The sequence below is a fragment of the Nomascus leucogenys genome, chromosome 22a (assembly GCF_006542625.1).
Source record: "Nomascus leucogenys isolate Asia chromosome 22a, Asia_NLE_v1, whole genome shotgun sequence".
In the NCBI taxonomy this organism is placed as follows: Eukaryota; Metazoa; Chordata; class Mammalia; order Primates; family Hylobatidae; genus Nomascus; species Nomascus leucogenys.
In genome coordinates, this window is record NC_044402.1 from 140,860,400 (window position 1) to 140,880,322 (window position 19,923).

Here is a 19,923-nt window from a genome sequence, read left to right on the forward strand (position 1 = left end):
CCTGCAGCCTTGCTGGCCAGGCCAAGGAGGTGCCCACAGAAGTCTGCTGAGGGGCTCCTGGGAAAGTGACCCCTTTCCCCTCCCTTCTGGGATACAGATGTGATGGCTGGACTGCTGCAGCCGTCACGCCCGCAGCACTGAAGTTCCACCTGCCAGTCTGTCCTGTACCCAATGATAGTGCCACATTCAGTGTCTCCTTTTATTTCCCCACAACTTTCCCAATCTGTCATCAGGACATAAGTGTGAGAACAGAAAGCCCTGTGTTCACTGCCCAGGCCTCGTCCTTCACGGTGGGGGCCTTGACCAGCCGCCTTCTTGGAGCCTCACTGTTCATTCTTAACGTGAGTTCCTGCCACCCTTCAGGTGGTCTAGTCAGGGCAGAGTGCCTGGCCCCAAGAAGACCCCCCAACAGACCTGCTCCTTCTCCCTACCCTCCAAGGAGGCTCTGACCAGACAGGGACGTTCTGAAGCAGGGAGGCCTGTCAGTGCCCCCACCTCCCCACCTCCCTGTCTGCCCATCCCCATCCCACTGTCACCCACATGCCCACTCGCACACACAGCACTCCCGCACACTCATCCTCACGCTCATGTCAGGACCACACCAGTTACCATCTTGCTGAAGGCCCAGGATCATTAATTTCATTTGTAAGTGGGTAAACTGAGGCTCAGTGTGCCATGGGCTCCGTGGCCAACTGGCTTGGGCTGCATCTGCTGCCACATGGCAAAGCTGAGACTTGGCCTCAGTTTCCCCGCATCCACCCCAGCCGCTGGGCATCCTCAGAGTGGTTCCCACACCCAACTTGGTAGGAATTAACCCCCAAGGCAGGCAGGAGGCAGCGGCCACAGGGCCAGCAGCGCACCGCCCAGGGCTCTGGAAGATGAGACCAACCCTGGGGTCCTGAGTCAGAGACACATGAGGATGACAGAGGAGGGTCGGCAGCACCAGATGGTCACAGCCCAGGCCAGAGGCTCCCAAACATGTCTGACCAGGCCGTGTGGTAAGAAGTAGACATGCCGCCACCCAGGCCCCATGCGCACGCATGCATGTGTGGGTGTGAGTGTGAAATCCCGTCCTCCTGCCTTGCCTTGCTTCCCTCCCCATCCTTCCACGCTCCCTGGCTTCTGCCTAAGACTCAGCATGAGGACATGTGCTTCTGGGGGACACAAGGCCCTGGAAGGTGGCCCCACCGCTGGGCAGCCCTGTGCCCCCGCCAGGCCCTGGCTACCCTCACCTTGTTGTCGTCCTCCCGCTCGCAGGCCACGTGCAGAGCCGTCCTGCCCCCCTCCTCGGGGAGGGCTGTGTCCGTGCCGTAGTAGGCTTGGGGAGGGCCTGGCTCGTTGCTGAGCTTCAGACTTGAGGGCAGCAGGTCCAGCTGTGTAAAACGGAGGGCTCTGCCAGTGCCCACAGACCTGCCGTGTGCCCATGGGAAGGCAAACGGAGCAAGAGAGCTTCCTCCCCAGACTGCGGGCCTGGAGTCTCACCCTGTGAAACCCTCTTGAAGGCGGATGCCTGACTTTCTTCGAGCCTGTCCCCTGTATGCCTGTCCCTGAGACACCCCAACATCCACAAGGGTCAGAGCCATTCTGTGCCCTCCCCTCCCGGGTCCCCCACGTGGTGAGCTGCCCACACCCACGTCCAGCATGTTCGTGTGCTCAGTGGCTTCTGCTGTGTGCTGGCAACTGAAAGCCTCAGAGCTCCTGCCCTCAAGGGGCTCATCCCCTTGTGGAGGAAGGAAGACACGGCCTCATGGCCCATGACTGGGGGTCTTTTGGAGCTTGGTAGGGCCTGGTGGGACAGGATGGCTTCGGCCTGGAGGAGGCCCTGGGGACATGGAACTGGCCTCTGTCTGCAATTATGAACCTTCAGAAAGGTGTGAGATGGAGTTATCTGCAAAAGGTCCTCATGGGGACCCCCACACCCTGTGGACTGCCTGAATAATCAAGTTCCTAACTCATTCCAATCAAGCATTTTTGCCTCTTGATATCAAAACAAGCTCACTGGCTAAGGCTGTCATCTGGACGGGTTGTTTCTATGCAGGATCTCCACTGCCTGAGCCCCAAGCCAGGAGGCCCATCATGCTCGGCGAGCACAGGCTAGGCATAGTGTGTGAATCCGTCCAGGCACACCTGGCCAAAGCCCCATACCCCTACCCAGGTCATGAGGCACACACCTTGCCGGGCTTGTAAGTGTCATCCTCGTCGGATGCCTTGGCATCCACATCGGTGATGGCATGCAGCAGCAGCTCCACAATCTGTACGCCCTCCTCCCCAGGAAGGGCAGCAGCGATATGGAGTGGTGTCAGGGTGCCCAGCTGCAGAGGAAACACCAGGGCGGGCAGTGAGGCACATGCTCACAGGGAGAGACAGGTGAGGTACCTGAGGGACCCGAATGCCAGGGAAATGGCTGAGACTCCGAGGGCACCATTCTCAGCCTCACCTTCCCCACAACATGCAGGATACTGGTCCCTGAAGGCAGTGTGGGCAAAGCTCCTAACACGCTGAGCAAGCCACACATGTTGCTTCCAATGCCTAATATGCCTCTGTCTGCCAGGGCCACAGGGCCTTCCTGGGCCCACCCTGAACCAGTGTGATTTTAAGCTACTGTCCACAGCTTCCTCTAAGAAAGGCCCCTCCCTGCCCTGCCAGGCCCACCACATTAACGGCCATGCAGCTCCTGAGTGGCCTCCCGACTCCAGCCCCTGACCTGTCCATTCTCCACTCACAGTGTCCCCAGCCATCAGCTGACAGCATCCATAGTGGCCACCGCTGTGCAGCAGTGACACAGAGGTGTTCATAGGGGCCCTGGCCTCTGGAGGCAGCCCTGCCACCCTAAGGGAGAGCCCGGCTGAGAATGGACAGTGGGCTTTGGGTCAAGAGATGCTCCCCAGTCCCTTAAAGACCAGCCTCACTCAAACAGGAAAGAGAAAAGAACCCAGGAGGGACCCCTCAGGGGGAGACAGGTGAGCCTGGATGGTGGGAAGAGCCACCAGCATGAGGACCAGCCAGAGGAACTTGGAGAGAGCAGCTGGGTGTGCCCACGCATGCCCGTCCACCGGTGACCAAGGGAGATGGCCGGGGCATCTGAGGCGGAGGGCAGGGCAGGTTCCAGGCAGCTGCTGACTCCCAGGAGGAGCAGTACTCTCCCAGCTTGACAGCAGCCCCTGGGACCTCCACACAGCCCAACCCCCACAGCCTCAAGCATGACCAGGGCCAGCAGCATCCACACCCAGCAGAGGCATGCAGTGAGAGGACAGAAACGAGACTACAATGCAGGCATCGCCTGATGGTGGGGAGGCCGGTGCTGCAGACGACAATCTACTGACCCCAGAGGGACGCAGACCCAAGCAGGCAAGGGGAGTATGGGCAGCCCACTGCTCCACGGTAACCGCAGCCCACTGCTCCACGGTAACCGCAGCCCACTGCTCCACGGTAACCGCAGCCCACTGCTCCATGGTAACCGCAGCCTAGGCCACCAGGAGGCGCACGGGGCCGTGCATCTACGACAGTCAGCCAGAGGCCACACCCTCCTTACATGTTATGTCACCCCTAAAACAGCAGCAGCAACAGCAACAACTGAGCTAATAACAGAACCAACTCAGCTGAGGGGTGAATCGGGAAACGATTAAGTTGACGAAATTCCCAAAACAGCAGAAGCGCAAAGACATGCAAAGCACTCCAAAACAAAATCAGGGGACATGAGAGAGAGAGCTGGAGTTCTAACATCTCTCAGGTAGGAGCTCTAGGACAGTAGGGAGAGCACAATGGAGAGAAATACTAGAGAAATAATGCAAGAAAACTTCACAGACCCACAGCTCTGACCCAGTGCTAAGGTGACTTAATAAGGAGGGAGGGAATTAACCCTTACATAGACACAGGAGGCAGGGGGGCATCGCACTTCTCATTAAGTCCCACAAGTCCCAGAAGGACAGAAGACAGTGAGGCAGGACCTTCCAAGGTCTAAGGGAAAACAGTTTGGAACCCAGAATTCTGTATCTAGCTAATCTATTATTCAATCAAGAGGGTAACATGGTGACATTTTCAGTAACATGAGGGCTCAGTTTCCCACCACGGATCCTCTCCACGAGGATGTCCAATGACACTCTGCAGAGAGCACAGAAAGAATCCAAGAGGAAGCTGCAAGGTGCAAAATGCACTGAAGAGCAAAGAAACCCCTGGACTACTGCCAGGTCCAGGTGAGACTGGCAGTTAGAGTGGGACTTGAAGCCACAACTGTGCAGCATGGTGGAGGGAGGCAACCCCAAGAGTCCCACTCCTCCTGGGAGTCAGCAGCTGCCTGGAACCTGCCCTGCCCTCTGCCTCAGATGCCCAGACATCTCCCTGGGTTACCAGTGGATGGGCATGCATGGGCACAGAGCATGAGCCCTGGGACTTGTGTCTGCCACAGTGCTGACGTTCTGCTCTTGCTGGTCTTCAGACCTGGCAGAAGGTGTCCATCAAAATGAACTGCTCTGGTGAGACACAGGGCCAGAAATTAAAACTATTCAATCCCTCTAGGCCCAGAGACTATCGTAAAAGAGGTGAGCACATGAGATTGCAAGGGGCAATTCTGAGGGATAAAATTAGTTCAGAGTTTTTCTATAAATTAAACATTAATATCAAAAGTACGTGGTTACAAGGCCAGTGTCTGGGCCCCAGTGTCAAAATAACAGGGTTTTCTTTGAGATCTGATTTGCTCTTTCATAGAAAATTGTTGGCTGGATGTGGTATCTCACACCTGTAATCCCAGCACTTTGGGAGGCCGAGGTGGGCGGATCACTAGGTCAGGAGTTCAAGACCCGCCTGGCCAACATTGTGAAACCTCGCCTCTACTAAAAATACAAAAATTAGCTGGGCGTGGTGGCAGGCGCCTGTAATCTCAGCTACTCAGGAGGCTAGGGCAGGAAAATCGCTTGAACCCAGGAGGCGGAGGCTGCAGTGAGCTGAGATTTTGCCACTGCATTCCAGCTTGGGTGACAGAGCAAGACCCAGTCTCAAAAAAAAAAAAAAAAAAAAAAAAGAAAATTGTAAAAGGTTATAAACATTTTATGGAAGTCTTACCTTATGATGTTTAAACTGATTAAAATAGACTCGTTTACAAGGTTTTATTAAAATTAGCTTTAACATTCATAATACAAGGGTAAAATTTGTTTTTCTCTTTTCAACAAAATTTTTGTAGAACATTAATAAAAGATAATTTTTTCTGAAACTTAGTCTCACACCATGGCCCAGGCTGGAGTGCTGTGGCACAATCTCGACTCACTGCAAGCTCCACCTCCCGGGTTCACACCATTCTCCTGCCTCAGCCTCCTGAGTAGCTGGGACTACAGGCACCCGCCACCAAGCCCGGCTAATTTTTTTTTTTTGTATTTTTAGTAGAGACAGGGTTTCACCGTGTTAGCCAGGATGGTCTCTATCTCCTGACCTCGTGATCTGCCCACCTCAGCCTCCCAAAGTGCTGGGATTACAGGCAATAATAAAATATTTTTGTTTCCCTTTTGAGTAAACCGCTGGGGAAAAAAAAGAGGGACAGATTCAGTTGGCGTCATGCTGTCTTTATTAGGTCCTATTGTTTGGGAAACTGATTCTCCAATCAAAGAGTAAAGGTTTTTGTGGGGTTTTTTTTTGAAATATTTGAATTATTTTGGCTAAACGATTGGCAATTATATAGTGACCTGTGATCCTGTTTTATAATATCAAGTGTCTTTAACCTTTGATATATGACAAACTCCAAAAGCAAAATTTCAAGTTTTAAATTCAGTCTTCTTTACCTCAAACTCCCTTTTTGGGGGTATTGGGTCCCCAAAGTCCAAGAGAGACATATTAGGCTTATTTGGCATGTTAGAATTTTACAGAAAGCATTGTCAAATGCGAAGTGCTGTTTAACCTTCTCTAGGTTATATGTATATAGATACGTTGTTCCTATGTGTTCCAGGATTGCATGACATTCCTGAAATTCTGATCTGTCTTAATATATGTTGCCAGTGGTTATCATAATTATTGTTAAATTGTTGTCTGACACAGAAATAACCAAATTTCCTTGTCAACTGTTTCTTTAACTATGGCTGTCCTAAAACTTTTGTCATCCACAATTATTGTTTTGCTTTGATTCTTTTCACAAAGTGACTTAAAATCAGCTACTGTCCAGGGCTTGTTTCTTTGGGGGAGTTCACGGAAAGGACTATTGAATGCGTGTTTTTGATAACTTTGGAGATTGTGCCATTGGATTAGAGAGGAAACTTCCAGGACTCTAGCTAAAAAGCTGGTGTTAACCCAGTATGACTGCTAACCCAGTATGAAGCAGAGCAGGAAGTGACTGCATGGACTGAAGTAACAGAGGACTGAAATAATTGTTTATGGCTTCTTTTTGAAATACTGCTGTTTCTTTTTGTTTCATTTTTTGGAGTCTGGAAAGCTTTTCTCTTTCAAGCTGTTTATATCCATTAAAAATTGTGTAGAGTATACTCTTGCAAACAGAATTTGAAGGTTTTTCCTCTGTCTCCCTGACTTCTCCAGAATTTGGAAACTATGCAAATATTTGTAATTCATGGCAATGTATTTGTTTGCATACATTTATTAGGAATCTGTTTTTTATAATGGGACACAGTTGGAAGATTTTCAGAATAAGCAAATTGCTTTGAGAAATTGAGATTGACTTTATAGAGCCAATGAGAACCTCTTAGAATAACTGGCCTCATACCTTGTCTATGCAGTTCCTTTGCACGCTTCCTGGCATGTGGTAAGTGGACCGTGTCACTTTCTGTCAGGCCCAGGAACCTCAAGTTGTTTTGGGACCTTGAGAAGACTGGTTCTCCCAATTCACACAGGGATCTGAAGGCACAGATGGATCCTTGGCTTGGCTTGAGAGGCTTTTGAGGTAGAGTCCGAGATTCCTTGTGAAATGTTCCCGCAAAGCCAACTTAGGAGAGCCTGTATGGACAATGATTCTTGGCCGGGCACAGTGGCTCATACCTGTAACCCTAGCACTTTGTGAGGCCAAGGCGGGAGGACTGCTTGAGTCCAGGAGTTTGAGACCAGCCTGGGCAACATAGTAAGACCCTGTCTTTACAAAAAAATTTAAAAATTAGCCAGGCCTGGTGGTGCATGCCTATAGTCCAGCTACTCTGGAGGCTGAAATAGGAGGATCACTTGTGCCTGGAAGGCGGAGGCGGCAGTGAGCCATGATGATGCCACTGCACTACAGCCTAGGTGACAGAGTGGAACCCTGTCTCAAAAGAAAAAAAAAGACAATAATTCTTTCTGCACTTTGTGTGGGTAATCAGGCCACTGAAGCTTATTTTGCAGGTAGGTTGGTCTTGCTGTGATTTGCCTTTGGTGGAAGTGGGGGATTGGAAAGAAAGATTGCGTTTTAGAAAAAAACTCTAGTATCAGATTAACCTTTGATTCTTGGGTGGCCGCAGGGTCACCCATGGTGTGGAGCTGCCCACAATGCCCCTCCTCAGCATGAAGCAGCCAGACAGATGCATGGCCCGATCCCTCATGATTGAGGAACTGACACATGGGGGGGAAGGGTGTTGAAACTGGCCCATTGTCCCATAGAGCTGATGTCTATGGTTTCTCTTAAATAAACATAGAAATTGACCCTTCCATTCTTTAAAACTTGAGAACGTTACATTTGTCTTATCTGAGCTCCTTCTTCAGGAAACCAACCAGCAGGCCTCCTAAATAGTATCAAGGAACAGAGACTCACTAGATCACAGCATCTGGACAGTGAGACCTTAGACCCCTCACCCATCATGACTGCCTCTGGGACCATCAGCTTCTTGTTGACCAACTCTTTTTCCTTAGCCTTCCTAATCCCTACTTTCCCACACATGGTTACATTTCTTCCTTGCTATGTAAACTCACAATTTTAGTCAGTTGAGGACACGGATTTGAGAAGGATCTCCTGTTCTCCCTGGTGCAGCACCCAATTAAAGCCTTCTTCCCTGGCAGTACCTGTCATCTCACTGATTGGCTTTCTGTGCAGTAAGCAGCAGGATCTAGACTGAACCCTTGCCGTTTTGGTGACATGTTCATTTCTGAACCCACTCGAATAATTTAATTTTTAAAAACTTTCTATTTGAAAGATAAGTGTGTAAATAATATATTCCTGATCAGCTATGAACAGATGAATAAACAAGTGAGACAGTGAAGGAGGTCCGTGCCCAGTTTAAAGGTTGTGACCTTAATCAGTTTCAAAGATGGAGTCCAATCAGTAAACCTAAAAAGTTATGAAATTATCCTGAGTCTTAAACCAAAAATTCTGTTTTCTGTGTAATCTTACACTTGGAAGAAAAGTTTAATTTCCAAGCTGAAAGGCTGTGCACTAAGGGGCCTGGAGAGTGAGACCCGCCTGCCCTCAAACACTCGATGCTGCCTGCGTGACAACTGGCAAGGCTGGTGCCCACAGAGAGCCGTCAGCTCTCACCCCATCAACACCCTGTGAAGAAGGTAAAGCGCTGAAACGATGGACGAGTGTTTACACAACCGGAGAAGAAAAACAAAATCTACAAGTAAATTTCACAGCCAAGTGGACAGACCACATCATGGGTCTGCATAATGGGCCCCCTGTTCTGGGGGCACCCAAAGGTGGCCGTGGTGCCAGTTCGTCATCCATCTGGAATCTTCATGGCCACTGTGGACAGCAGTGGTTTCTTGAGTGTGGATGGGTGGATGCACCGAATGGAAAATTGTGATGGGGTTGGTCTAGACATAAAATTACAGAAATGATTGTAGGGTCCTTCAAAATACAAAGAGAAAGAATGACAACAAGGGTTCAGGCAAAGGGATGAAACACAACAGATAACGTCACGTTAAAGTGAACAGGAAACGCCGCAGTGAGCCCACGCTTCCTACGCTTCCTGACATACTTCCATCTCGCCCCGTCCCCTGTGCAACCTAATGAGGCCCTCATGGACTGACGAAGCTGCGAGGGAAGCCTGGCTTCACCCCAGATGCCTCTGAGAGGAGGAGCAGTCATGGGCAGCGACCGATTCCATTCCAGAGCAGTGGAAATTCGGGAAGGAAGCCCTTCCAGCAGCTGTGCCGTGGGGAGGGCTGCAGGAATCTGGGGCCAAGCACGGGGGTGCCCACTGACCAGGGGAACAGGTGGGAAAAGGAGAGTTGTTTGAACGAGCTAAGCCCATAAAGCCCTGAGTCCCCAGTGAAACTCAGCAGAAACACTAAACTTTCTTCGAAGAACTAGCAGGCTAATTTATTCCAGAGCAAAATGCCCTGTGAAGCCGCTTGCTCACGGGTGGGCGTGGCCTCAGAGGGGGAAGAAGCCGTCCTCTGGGAAACGCACTTCTTAAGAAAAAAATATAAAATCAGACTCCCCTTCAAAGATTTTTTCTCAGCTAAATATTTTGCCGGCTGGATCTGTTGGGCTAAAGATAAAATCTCAGCACCAAAACCCTTTGCCTCCGCTGCCTGTGTCCTTGTGATGCTGAGCCTGGGTTGAAAGGAGGCCCGCCTCCTCCTGAATGTAAGTCTCCCCTTTCCAAGGGGCCTTCAGGATGCGCTTCACCTTAGAGTTGGCTTCAACACTGGGAAAAAATCACACGGATCGTAAAATACTCTAAAAACTAGCTCAGTGTCCAAATCCTGTCTGGGGACATGGGTAAAAGAGCGGGCTGTGGGACCCCCCACTCCGGCGCACCGTCATCACTCACAGCCCACGTGGTCGCATGCAAGAGCCCACCCTGCTCTTCCGCGCCTAGGTGGAGCGAGGAGCTGCCTGGCCCGTGCCCGGGAGTCTGCGCTCGTCTCGGAGCCCGCCCGCCGCGGCTCCTACCTGCGGGGGAAAGCAGATGTCGGTCCTCGCCCCGTGCTCCAGCAGCAGCCTCACCCCATCCACGTCCCCGGCCTTCACAGCGAGGAACAGGACCTGCATGGGCACGCAGCACAGGTTGGGGTCCGCGCCCCGGCGCAGCAGCAGCTTGATGGTCCGCCAACGCTTCCTCCGCCTGAAAAAGACCGCGCGCTCGTGGGCCCCTGGAGGGCAGGCACCTGCACTGCGCCCAGGACGGGGCCATGCCAGCGAGGAGGCTGGGGAGGGGCGCGTAGGGAGTATGTGTGTGCCGCAACCACACAATCACACACACACCACATGGCACACACAGCACACCGCACAGCAGCCACAACATACAACCACACCCACAGCACACCACACAGTACACACAACACACAACCCCACACACAAGCCACACCAGAGCGCACACACCATAGCACAGCGCACACCACACAGTACACACAGCACACCACACACACGCCACACCAGAGCACACAAACCACACTACACACACAGCACACAACCACACACTCAAACCACACACAACACACCACACACACCACTCACACCACAAAGACACAAACACACAGGCGCACACACACGTCTGAGGGGTCACTGAAAAGGCTGGCCAGCTCGGGGGAAGCTGTGCCTCCGGAGAAAACTTGGGCCTCAAGAGAGGCTGGGACCAGGTGGGTGGGGGTTGTGCAGCCACGCAGGGCTGAGGGAGAAGCTCAAGGGAGGAGGGCACTGGGGGCAGGGGACCCAGGTGGCAGCGGGAATGACCATGAGGGCAGGGCAGGTGTAGGACCCAGCCAAGCCCACTGACCCTGCAGTAGGCACAGAATCAGAGCCGCGGGAACTAGATCGGCCTTGAGCAGCAGCCCACAGCCCAGTCTCCAGACTGTTACCACTCGGAAGCCCGTGGAGCTGCGTTGACGTGGGTGCTGGCTCTCCTTATCTGCCGCTACCAGGTAAAGCTCAAAAACTGTCAAAATGTGTCCAGAATTTATGCCTTTCTGGTTGGTTCTTGGTCTCGCTGACTTCAAGAATGAAGTCACGGACCTCGCGCTGTTACAGCTTTTTTTCTTCTTTTTTTTTTTTTTTTTTTTTTTGAGACGGAGTCTCGCCCTGTCGCCCAGGCTGGAGTGCAGTGGCGCGATCGCCACTCACTGCAAGCTCTGCCTCCCAGGTTCAAGTTACTCTCCTGCCTCAGCCTCCCAAGTAGCTGGGACTACAGGCACCCGCCACCACGCCTGGCTAATTTTTTTGTATTTTTAGTAGAGACGGGGTTTCACCATGTTAGCCAGGATGGTCTCCATCTCCTGACCTCGTGATCCGCCTGCCTCGCCCTCCCAAAGTGCTGGGATTACAGGAGTGAGCCACCGTGCCTGGCCCCCCTTTACAGCTCTTAAACATGGTGTGTCTGGAGTTTCTTCCTTCCGGTGAGTTCATGGTCTCACTGACTTCAAGAATGAAGCTGCAGACCTTCACTGGCAAGTGTTAACATCTCTTAAAGGTGATGCGGACCCAAAAAGTGAGCAGCAGCAAGATTTATTGTGAAAAAGTCAAAGAACAAAACTTCCACAGCGTGGACGCGGAACTAAGCAGGTTGCCGCCGCTGGCTGGTTGGGGGGCTGGCAGTGGTCAGCTTTTATTCCCTTATTTGCCCCACCCCCCATCCTGCTGACTGGTCCATTTTACAGAACGCTGATTGGTCCATTTTACAGAGTGCCGATTGGTGCGTTTACAATCCTTTAGCTAGACACACAGTGCTGATTGGTGCATTTACAATCCTTTAGCTAGACACAAAAGTTCTCCAAGTCCCCACCCGACCCAGAAGCTCAGCTGGCTTCACCTCTCAATAATGCTCACCAACTTGTTAACCATAACAAACCCACTGCGTGTTACTAATAAGTAACACTGTCACAAAAAGTTATTTTAGAAAACCCAGCTGGGGAGAAGGATGGCACTGTTTTCCACCTTCGCTGGATTCCCCTATCTGCTCTGCACAGCCTTGGTGGAAGCGAGTGGAGATCCAGCCTCCCCCAGGTATGCGCTGGACAAAGGAGTATTTGAGCAGCCTTTCTGATCATCGTGGTTTTCCTATTTGAACTACATGAACCCAGGCTGGGGGCGGTGAGCTAGCTACCTGGCGGAGCTGGACACTCATGGACCAGCCTTCCGTGCCTGGCTGCACTGAAGCCCACGGGCCCACCTCTCACTGTCAATGGATCTTCACCCATCTGGCGATGGTTCAACATCAGAACTTGGCCGTGTGGGGAAAGCTGGCTCACCAATAGAAGAGATCTGGGCACTGTTGGCATGTCATCAGGCAGTATCAGAAAACCGCACTGCTAACGCCATCTCATCTGAAAAACCTCTGAATACCCAGGTCTCAAAGTTAAAGGAAGCTATGAAGGTCTTGGTGGTGGTGGCAAGTGTCCAGAATTCTGCTATTCACTTGAAAACGTAAATTTCACCAGCAACAAATAGTGTCATGTCTTCCTTAAAGCAGCAGGCTGTGTTCAGGAGAATGAACAGCCACGTACCAGTGGTCATTCTTCCGATCAAAAATGGGGCAGGAGGTTGGGAAGATGCCACATTCTGTTTGCTAGTCCAGCCCTGGGGGAAGCGCTTCTTGCAGAGAAGTGGTATGCCTTGGTCTGTGGCAGATGCACATCAGTGTCCTTCCCATGTTTTCTGATCCAGAATATTCGAGGGGTGTGTATGCAAGGAGCAAGATTTAATGCAATTCGTCATTGCTTTTCTGCTTTGTCAAAGGCATTCTTCAGTGAGACAGGCATCCCTGCAAGTGCGCACCATGGTGAAGGAATACCATGCCCCCATGCAGGCCGGGCACTGCTGCCCTGCAGGCTGGGGGCTGGCGGTCTGCACGGCCCTGTCTTCATACCATCCACCAACATCAATACAAGGAGAAGGCTAACAGAGTCTCAGGGTTATCAAGAGAATCATTTTGACCCCACAGACTCCCTGAAAGGGTCTTGGGCCCCCAGGGGTGCATGGACCACATTTTGAGACACACTAGTATAGACAGGGTGGGCAGTAGGGGTGTGTGGGCTGCCCAGGCAGGTGTCACTCACATGCACCATGGCTAGGATAGGACCCCTGACAGTGGCCCCTGCTGAGGCTCCCACAGAGACACTTCAGGCCAGTGCCAAAGGCCAAAGCAGGGCTGGGGTGATATTGAAAACATCCCGTCACTGTGGCACCCCCACAGGGCTGGGGTGGTATTGAAAACAGCCCGTCACCGTGGCACCCCCACAAGGCTGGGGTGGTATTGAAAGCCCGTCACCGTGGCACCCCACAGGGCTGGGGTGGTATTGAAAACAGCCCATCACCGTGGCACCCCCACAGGGCTGGGGTGGTACTGAGAACAGCCCATCACCATGGCACCCCCACAGGCTTGGCCATGGCGTGGAGCCACCAACACAGAGATGCTCACACACTCGGACACACATCTCCAGACACAACGCCTCCCGCTGGCACAGGAAAGAGATGCAGGTCCGCTGAGCATAGGATTCAGCCCTGTTGGTTGCCCTCCACCCCCACCAGCCGGTGCCAGGACCTACTCGATTATGGACAGCGCCATCCTCCGCATGGTCCCTTTGTCGAAGCTGCTGGTGACCAGTGAGGGCGAGGCCATCTTCAGCAAGCTGTGGGACTGGGCGCTTCTCTCCAGCGTGGCCTGCGAGAGCTCGATGGATAAGTTGCACACACACACGTTGGACTCAAAGTTTGTCTCAGCACTGCACAGACTGCTCTGGTCTGTATTTCCCAGCACGTCCTCGAGCCCACTTTCCACATGGCCAAGGCTGCCCTTCACCAATGGGGAGTCCCCCTTCAGAGAGCTGCTCCTGTGGTCCACGGACTCCCCACACTGCCCGGCGTCCTGGGAGTGGCCGCCCTCCTGGCTGCCCGAGATGTGCGGCAGTGGCGGTGGTGTTGGCGGTGGTGTCAGCTCATAGCTACCCTGGGAAGGCATGTTCACCTCACAGTACAGAGACTCCAGGTTTGTGTCCATAAATGATGATGAAAGGATTGGAACAACTGGGAATTTTGGAGGTTCCTTTGGAAAGAACCAAAAAAGTGTCATTAGAAGAAATTGGAGTGTCATCAGAAGAAACCTCATTCTCGGACCTTCTTCAGCAAGGACCAATACCCGTGGCCTAGAGCTGTCTTCAAAGCACCTAGGCTGAAAAGACCAGGGCAGCTTTCCCCAAACCCTCAAAGAAAAAAGAACACCCCTGTGAAGGCATCGCCCAGAAGCCTGCACCTGACCAGGCCACCCCAGGGTGCATGGCCCTATATATGGCTGCTAAGCTCACAAAACGTGGCCTGTCCACACCCAGGTGCTTAGAAGTGAAGGAGAGGTTGGAAAACGAAGGCAAATGCCTTAATGATGCTGCTTATATTGATCACACACCAAAATGATTGGATTTTGAATACATTAGGCTAAATTAAATATATTATTAAAATTAATTCCACCTGTTTTACTTTTTCAGGTGGCTACCTCCCAAATTTTAATTACACGTTTTATTTCTGTCACATCGCACTGCCCTGGATCCGTTTGTGTTTTGAGCCATGGTTCCCAAAGTGTGGACCCTGGACCAGTGGCATCAGTGAAACCAGCCCAAGAGTCCCACAGACAGTTGTTTTTGGATAAACATAGAAATCGACTCTTCTGTTAAAACTTGAAAACTGTATTTGTTTTATCTGAGTTCCTTCCTCAGGAAGCACCAGACAACTGAAACCCACAAGATCATCACACCAGATGCCTCCTTGCCTTGTCCTAGTTCCTGTTATCTTACACATTGTTACATTTCTTTCCTGCTAAATAAACTCCCAGTGTTAGTCAGGGAAATGGACTTGAGACTGAGCTCCCATCTCCTCGGCTGCAGCACCCGATTAAAGCTTTCTTCCTTGGCAATACTTGGCATCTCAGTGATTGGCTTTCTGTGTGGAGAGCAGCAGGACCGAGACCAAACCCCTGGTGTTTTAATAACATCAGTACTGCCAGGAATTTGTTGGGCATGCAGATTCTCAGCCCCACCTTGGGGGCGTTGTCATGGATGCCCACTCTCCCTCCACAGCACCCCTTTCCTGCACAGTGCTGGCAGGGCAGGTCTCGGGGCCCCAGGCTGCTATGCAGGTGACAAGTAAAGAACACACATCCCTTGGCATCTGCTCAAGGTTCCTTAGGGGATGCCCAGGCTTTGTCTGTCTTGCCCACTCCCTGCCTTATCTTGTAACTCACCCTGTACAAGCCTGGTCCACACAGGAGGGAAGAGGCTTGGTGGACACTTACAGAGACAGAGAAGACAACAGGGGACAGTTGGTGGTGCGGTGGCTACTGGGGGCTGACCTGGGGCTCAGGTACGGTCCGCTCAGCAACATTGGGCTTGAAGGACTGGGCGGGGTAGTAGAGGAGGAAACACATGCTGAGTGCCGTGAGACCCTCATCTGAGCACTTGTTCACATCAGCCCCACAGTCCAGGAGAAGGTTGACAATGTCGTTGTGGCAGTGAGTCTGGAGAGAGATGAGGCGGGACTCAGGATGATGTGCCTGGCCCTCAGGGGTGGGAAGTGTCACCGGGTGTCCTGATGCCCTCATGAGGCCACCCCATGGCAGGGCAGGAACCAGTGCTCATTCGGGAGCTTAGCAAAGGGACAAGTGTGGGACAGAGGAATGGAACGGGCACTCTGCTCCAAACCCTTCTGCACTGGACCACAAGTGTCAGGCTCAGCTGAGTGGGTTTCTGCTGAACGGCGAGGTGGAGGTGTGGACACATCAGTGCCCCATGTACCTCGGCTCTGCTCCTGCAGAGGGGGCCACCCTCATGTGTGACCCTCACAGCTAAGCTCCTGTGGGCACCAGCCGGGAGGGTGTGGGGCTTACGGCAGCCGCAGCAAGCACAGTGTAGCCCTTTGTGTCCGCCACGTCGGCACTAGCAAAGTTGTCCTTCAGGATCCTACAAATCCAGTCGTGGTTCCCTTCCTCAGCCTTTAGGATCATCTCCATGGAAAGCCGCTCTTTGGGCCCGCAGAGTGCAAAGCCGCTGCGCTTCCCCTCCAGGATGGCGCCCATGTTCCAGCTTGTGTGAGCCGGCTTGTTCCTGGCAACACAACAAGTTTCAGTGGTCCTAGACCAGGTTCTGCACCTCCCACGAGAAAGGGCCCAGCTGGACCACCTCCCTCCAATGCCTCTCCTGGTGGCTCAGCCCCCCACTGTTCACTCTTCAGGCACCCTGAGTGCTGGCAGCTGCACCCCCAGCTGCTCATGATCCACTAGGTTGCACATGGTGGTGCGGACATGCCACCTGGAGGTCAAGATGCTTGGGCTATATGTCTGTCCCAGCAGGAATGTGCTGGCTGCGAGTACATCCATGCATCTCTGATTCATCTGGGTCACTGGGTGTTTGCTAAGAAATGGGCTGTAACAGCAAAGGCCCTGGGTAGGAGGGAGACCAACATATATGTGGTTCTAGTCTCAGCACCAACACCCACATTCCACCCTCTGCTCATCCATTTTTGTCTGAGTAGACAACACGCATATCTCATGGCTTACTCACCACACAACACTGATGTGTACATGCCTCCTGGTGTGTACACAACCCCTTTTCACAATTGAGAACCTGTGCATTATAGATGCTTCTGTACCTAACAGTCTTCAACAATTACAAACCCAGTTGATGTTCACATGATGGATGGATGGATGGTTGGGTAGGTGGATGTATGTTGCAGGAGTGAATTGATGGATGAATGGAGGGGTGGGTGGGAAGATGGATGGATGGGTAGGTGGGAAGGTGGATGGATGGGTGGGTGGATTAATAGATGGATGAGTGGGTGGGTGGATGAATGGGTGCCGCACTGGTGGATTGATGGATGAATGGATGGGTGGATGAAAGATGCATGAATAGATTGAAGGATGGATAGATGAGTAGATGAGTGGATGACTGGGTAGGTAGGTGGGTAGATGAATGGATGGTTGGATGAATGGATGTTGCATGGGTGGACTGATGGATGAATGGATGGGTGGGTGGGTGGGTAGATGAATGAGTAGGTAGATAGATGAATGGATGACTGGATGAATAGATGTTCCATGGGTGGATTGATGGATGAAGGGGTGGGTGGGTGGATCAATGTTGCATGAGTATACTGATGGATGAATGGATGGAAAGGCGGGTGAGTGGGTGAATTAATGGGTAGGTGGGTGGGTAGATGAGTGGATAGCTGGATGAATGGATGTTACATGGGTGGATTGACGGATGACTGGATGGGTGGGTGGACAAATGGGTATGTGGGTGGGTAGATGAATGGATGGCTGCATGAATGGATACTGCATGTGTGAATTGATGGGTGAATGGATGGGTGGGTGGGTCGATGAATGGGTAGGTGTGTGGGTGGATTGATGGATGAATGGATGGGTGGGTGGGTGAATGGGTAGGTAGGTGGATAGATGAATGGATGGCTGGATGGATGGATGTGGCATGGGTGGATTGATGGATGACTGGATGGGCGGGTGAGTGGATGAATGGGTAGGTGCGTGGGTAGACGAATAGATGGTTGGTTGGATGAATGAATGTTACATGGGTGGATTAATGGATGAATGGATGGGTGGGTGGATGAATGGTGCATGAGTAGACTGATGAATGAATGGATGGGTGAGTAGGTGAATGGGTAGATGGGTGGGTAGATGAATGGATGGCTAGATGAATGGATGTTGTATGGGTGGATTGATGGATGAATGGATGGGTGGGTGGGTGGATAAATGGGCAGGTGGGTGGGTAGATGAATGGATGGCTGGATGAATGGATACTGCATGCATGAATTGATGGATGAATGGATGGGTGGGTGGGTGGATGAATGGGTAGGTGTGTGGGTAGATGAACAGATGCCTGAATGAATGGATGTTGCATGGGTGTATTGATGCATGAATGGATGGTAGGTGGGTGGGTGATTGGGTGGGTGGATGTATTGATGAATGAAAAAGCAGCCACTTATTCTCAGAAAATATGCATTCTGAAACAGTTTAGTGACATCTGAGGTCAATATTTAGGAAAGGAATTAAAAGTGTTCTTGAGTATTTTAACTTTTAAAAATTAAACACTTCAGCCAGGCACAGTGGCTCACGCCTATAATCCCAACACTTTGGGAGGCTGAGGCAGGTGGATCATGAGGTCAGGAGTTCAACACCAGCCTGGCCAATATGGTGAAACCCCATCTCTACTAAAAATACAAAAATTAGCTGGGCATGGTGGCAGGCACCTGTAATCCCAGCTACTCGGGAGGCTGAGGCAAAGAACTGCTTGAACCCAGGAAGCGGAGGTTGCAGTGAGCCAAGATGGCGCCACTGCACTCCAGCCTCGGTGACAGAGTGAGACTCCGTGCGTGCCCCCTGCCCCCCAAAAAAATTAAACACTTCTCCTTAGGTAGTGGCTGACTTTCCTGGAGCTCTGGGTAGGGTAGGAGGGTTTTTGGAAGACCAACAGAGCAGAGCATCTTTTCACACCATCCTTGGACAAGTCAAAGGCCCAGGAGGGCCCCAACACTACTGCCCTATGCTCCCACCCTTGGCTCTCAGGCAGATCCCTTACCACCATATAACAGTAACAACAAACCCTGCTCTCCATGTCAACCGAGAGGAGACTTGGCCCATAGAACACGTAGGCGCTGACACAATGGTGGGGGCAGGACACTAGCTATGGCCTGCACAAGGGGAAATGCACAGGGCCCAGGGCCAGGACTCACCCTTAGCTCCATGGGCTCAGGAGATTCTCCCCAGCCACATCCCCCTCAGGTTCCACAACAGCCTCGGGACTCCCCTGGCTGCACGTTCACCAAACCACCTTCTGATCACTCCTGTCCCCAAGAGTGGGCAGGTGGGATCCTGAGACCCTCATTCCCCTGCACAGACGTCCAGGACCCCAGGACCCGGCCTGCCTCCCAGCTCGAGTCAGCAGGGGCTTTCCCTCCCTTCATTATCGCCCACATCAGTCACTTAATGGGAGGAGTGTGTTTAGGTCACCCTGAGGGAGCACTGTCAGTGGCAGCTGGCCGGGGACCTCAGGAAGCTGCCTAAGGCAGCCTGCACAGTGCAGGGCCCTAGGGGAGGAGCAGTAGCAGACTAGTCACCTGAACTTGTAAGTTTGCTTCTGGATTTTGACCAACAAAGGGGTCTCATTGATTATGAACCAGGGTTCTCCATCCTCAACGAACGGAGGAATTTCATTGAGGAAGATGCGGGCGTCCAGCTCTTTGCGGAAAGAGCTTGTCATGGGCAGGTGGTCACTGTCGGTCGAGTAGACATACATTTCTGGAGGCAGCGTTAGGTTGTCATTCAGAAGAAACTGCTTATACTCATAGAAAAAGGGGTCCTGTCCCTCCTGCAGTCCCCACTCCGTTTTCTCCTCTTCTGAGAAGCTGATCCTGGCAGGGCTGTGGGTGATGAAGCTGGAGAACTCAGGGTAGCTGAGGAGGGAGAAGCCACTGGGGATCTGGGTGCACAGCTTGATAAGCTGCTCTCGGAACCATAGCCCCACGTCCTGGCTGCCGTCGGGGTAGGTCTCGACCCCTGGCCCAAACCGCTGGTCCGCTTTGTACAGCCCCTGCCAAGGAAGCGCAATAAGGCGAGGAGAGATGACGCGACCTAGCTGCACACTGTGATCATGTTTGTAACGTCAAAAGAAATCCTAAAAAGAAAACTTTCCCAAGAAATGCATGCATTCACCCAGTAAACATCTCTGGAGGCTTAGGCTGTGCTGCCCAAGGACCGAGGCGGACCAGCTCTCCCGAGGAACAGGAAGGAGGGCACTCCAGAGACCACATGGAGAGGCAAGGGGGCAGCCAGGGCGGTCTCGGTGGCCTCTGAGGTGAGGACATGATGGAAGTCTCATGGTGAAAGCGTGTCACAGATGCCAGGTCTGGGTTCAGTTAGGGAACCCAGCCCAAACACCCCGACAGGCTGGGGCAGCAGTGGGTGGGGAGGAAGTATGCAGGTAGCAGGTCAGGTATGATCCAAGAAGGGGGCAGGTGAAGGAGGAGGAGATACAGGAAAGGAAGAGGAGGAGGAGGAAGGAGGGAAGAGCAGGAGAGGAGGCCAAAGGGAGGAGGGA

General features: G+C 52.3%; 1 protein-coding gene across 10 annotated transcripts in view; it reads right to left on the reverse strand.

Annotated features, from left to right (window-relative positions):
* The window catches only part of ANKMY1 (ankyrin repeat and MYND domain containing 1), a 108,506-nt gene that overhangs the window by 49,986 nt on the left and 38,597 nt on the right, over positions 1-19,923 (reverse strand). For 9 of the 10 annotated variants that reach the window (XR_004027974.1, XM_030803648.1, XM_030803647.1 and 6 more), the window contains 7 exons: positions 18,944-19,416; positions 15,708-15,924; positions 15,174-15,338; positions 13,381-13,877; positions 9,794-9,965; positions 2,172-2,312; positions 1,233-1,373 (listed from right to left, as the gene is read on the reverse strand). Coding sequence is in view for 9 of the 10 variants with exons in the window: in XM_030803648.1 (XP_030659508.1) it covers positions 1,233-1,373; positions 2,172-2,312; positions 9,794-9,965; positions 13,381-13,877; positions 15,174-15,338; positions 15,708-15,924; positions 18,944-19,416 (1,806 nt within the window). In the remaining variant the exon portion in view is untranslated. The remainder of the gene's footprint in view (positions 1-1,232; positions 1,374-2,171; positions 2,313-9,793; positions 9,966-13,380; positions 13,878-15,173; positions 15,339-15,707; positions 15,925-18,943; positions 19,417-19,923) is intronic. The other variant, XM_030803653.1, reaches the window with a different exon arrangement.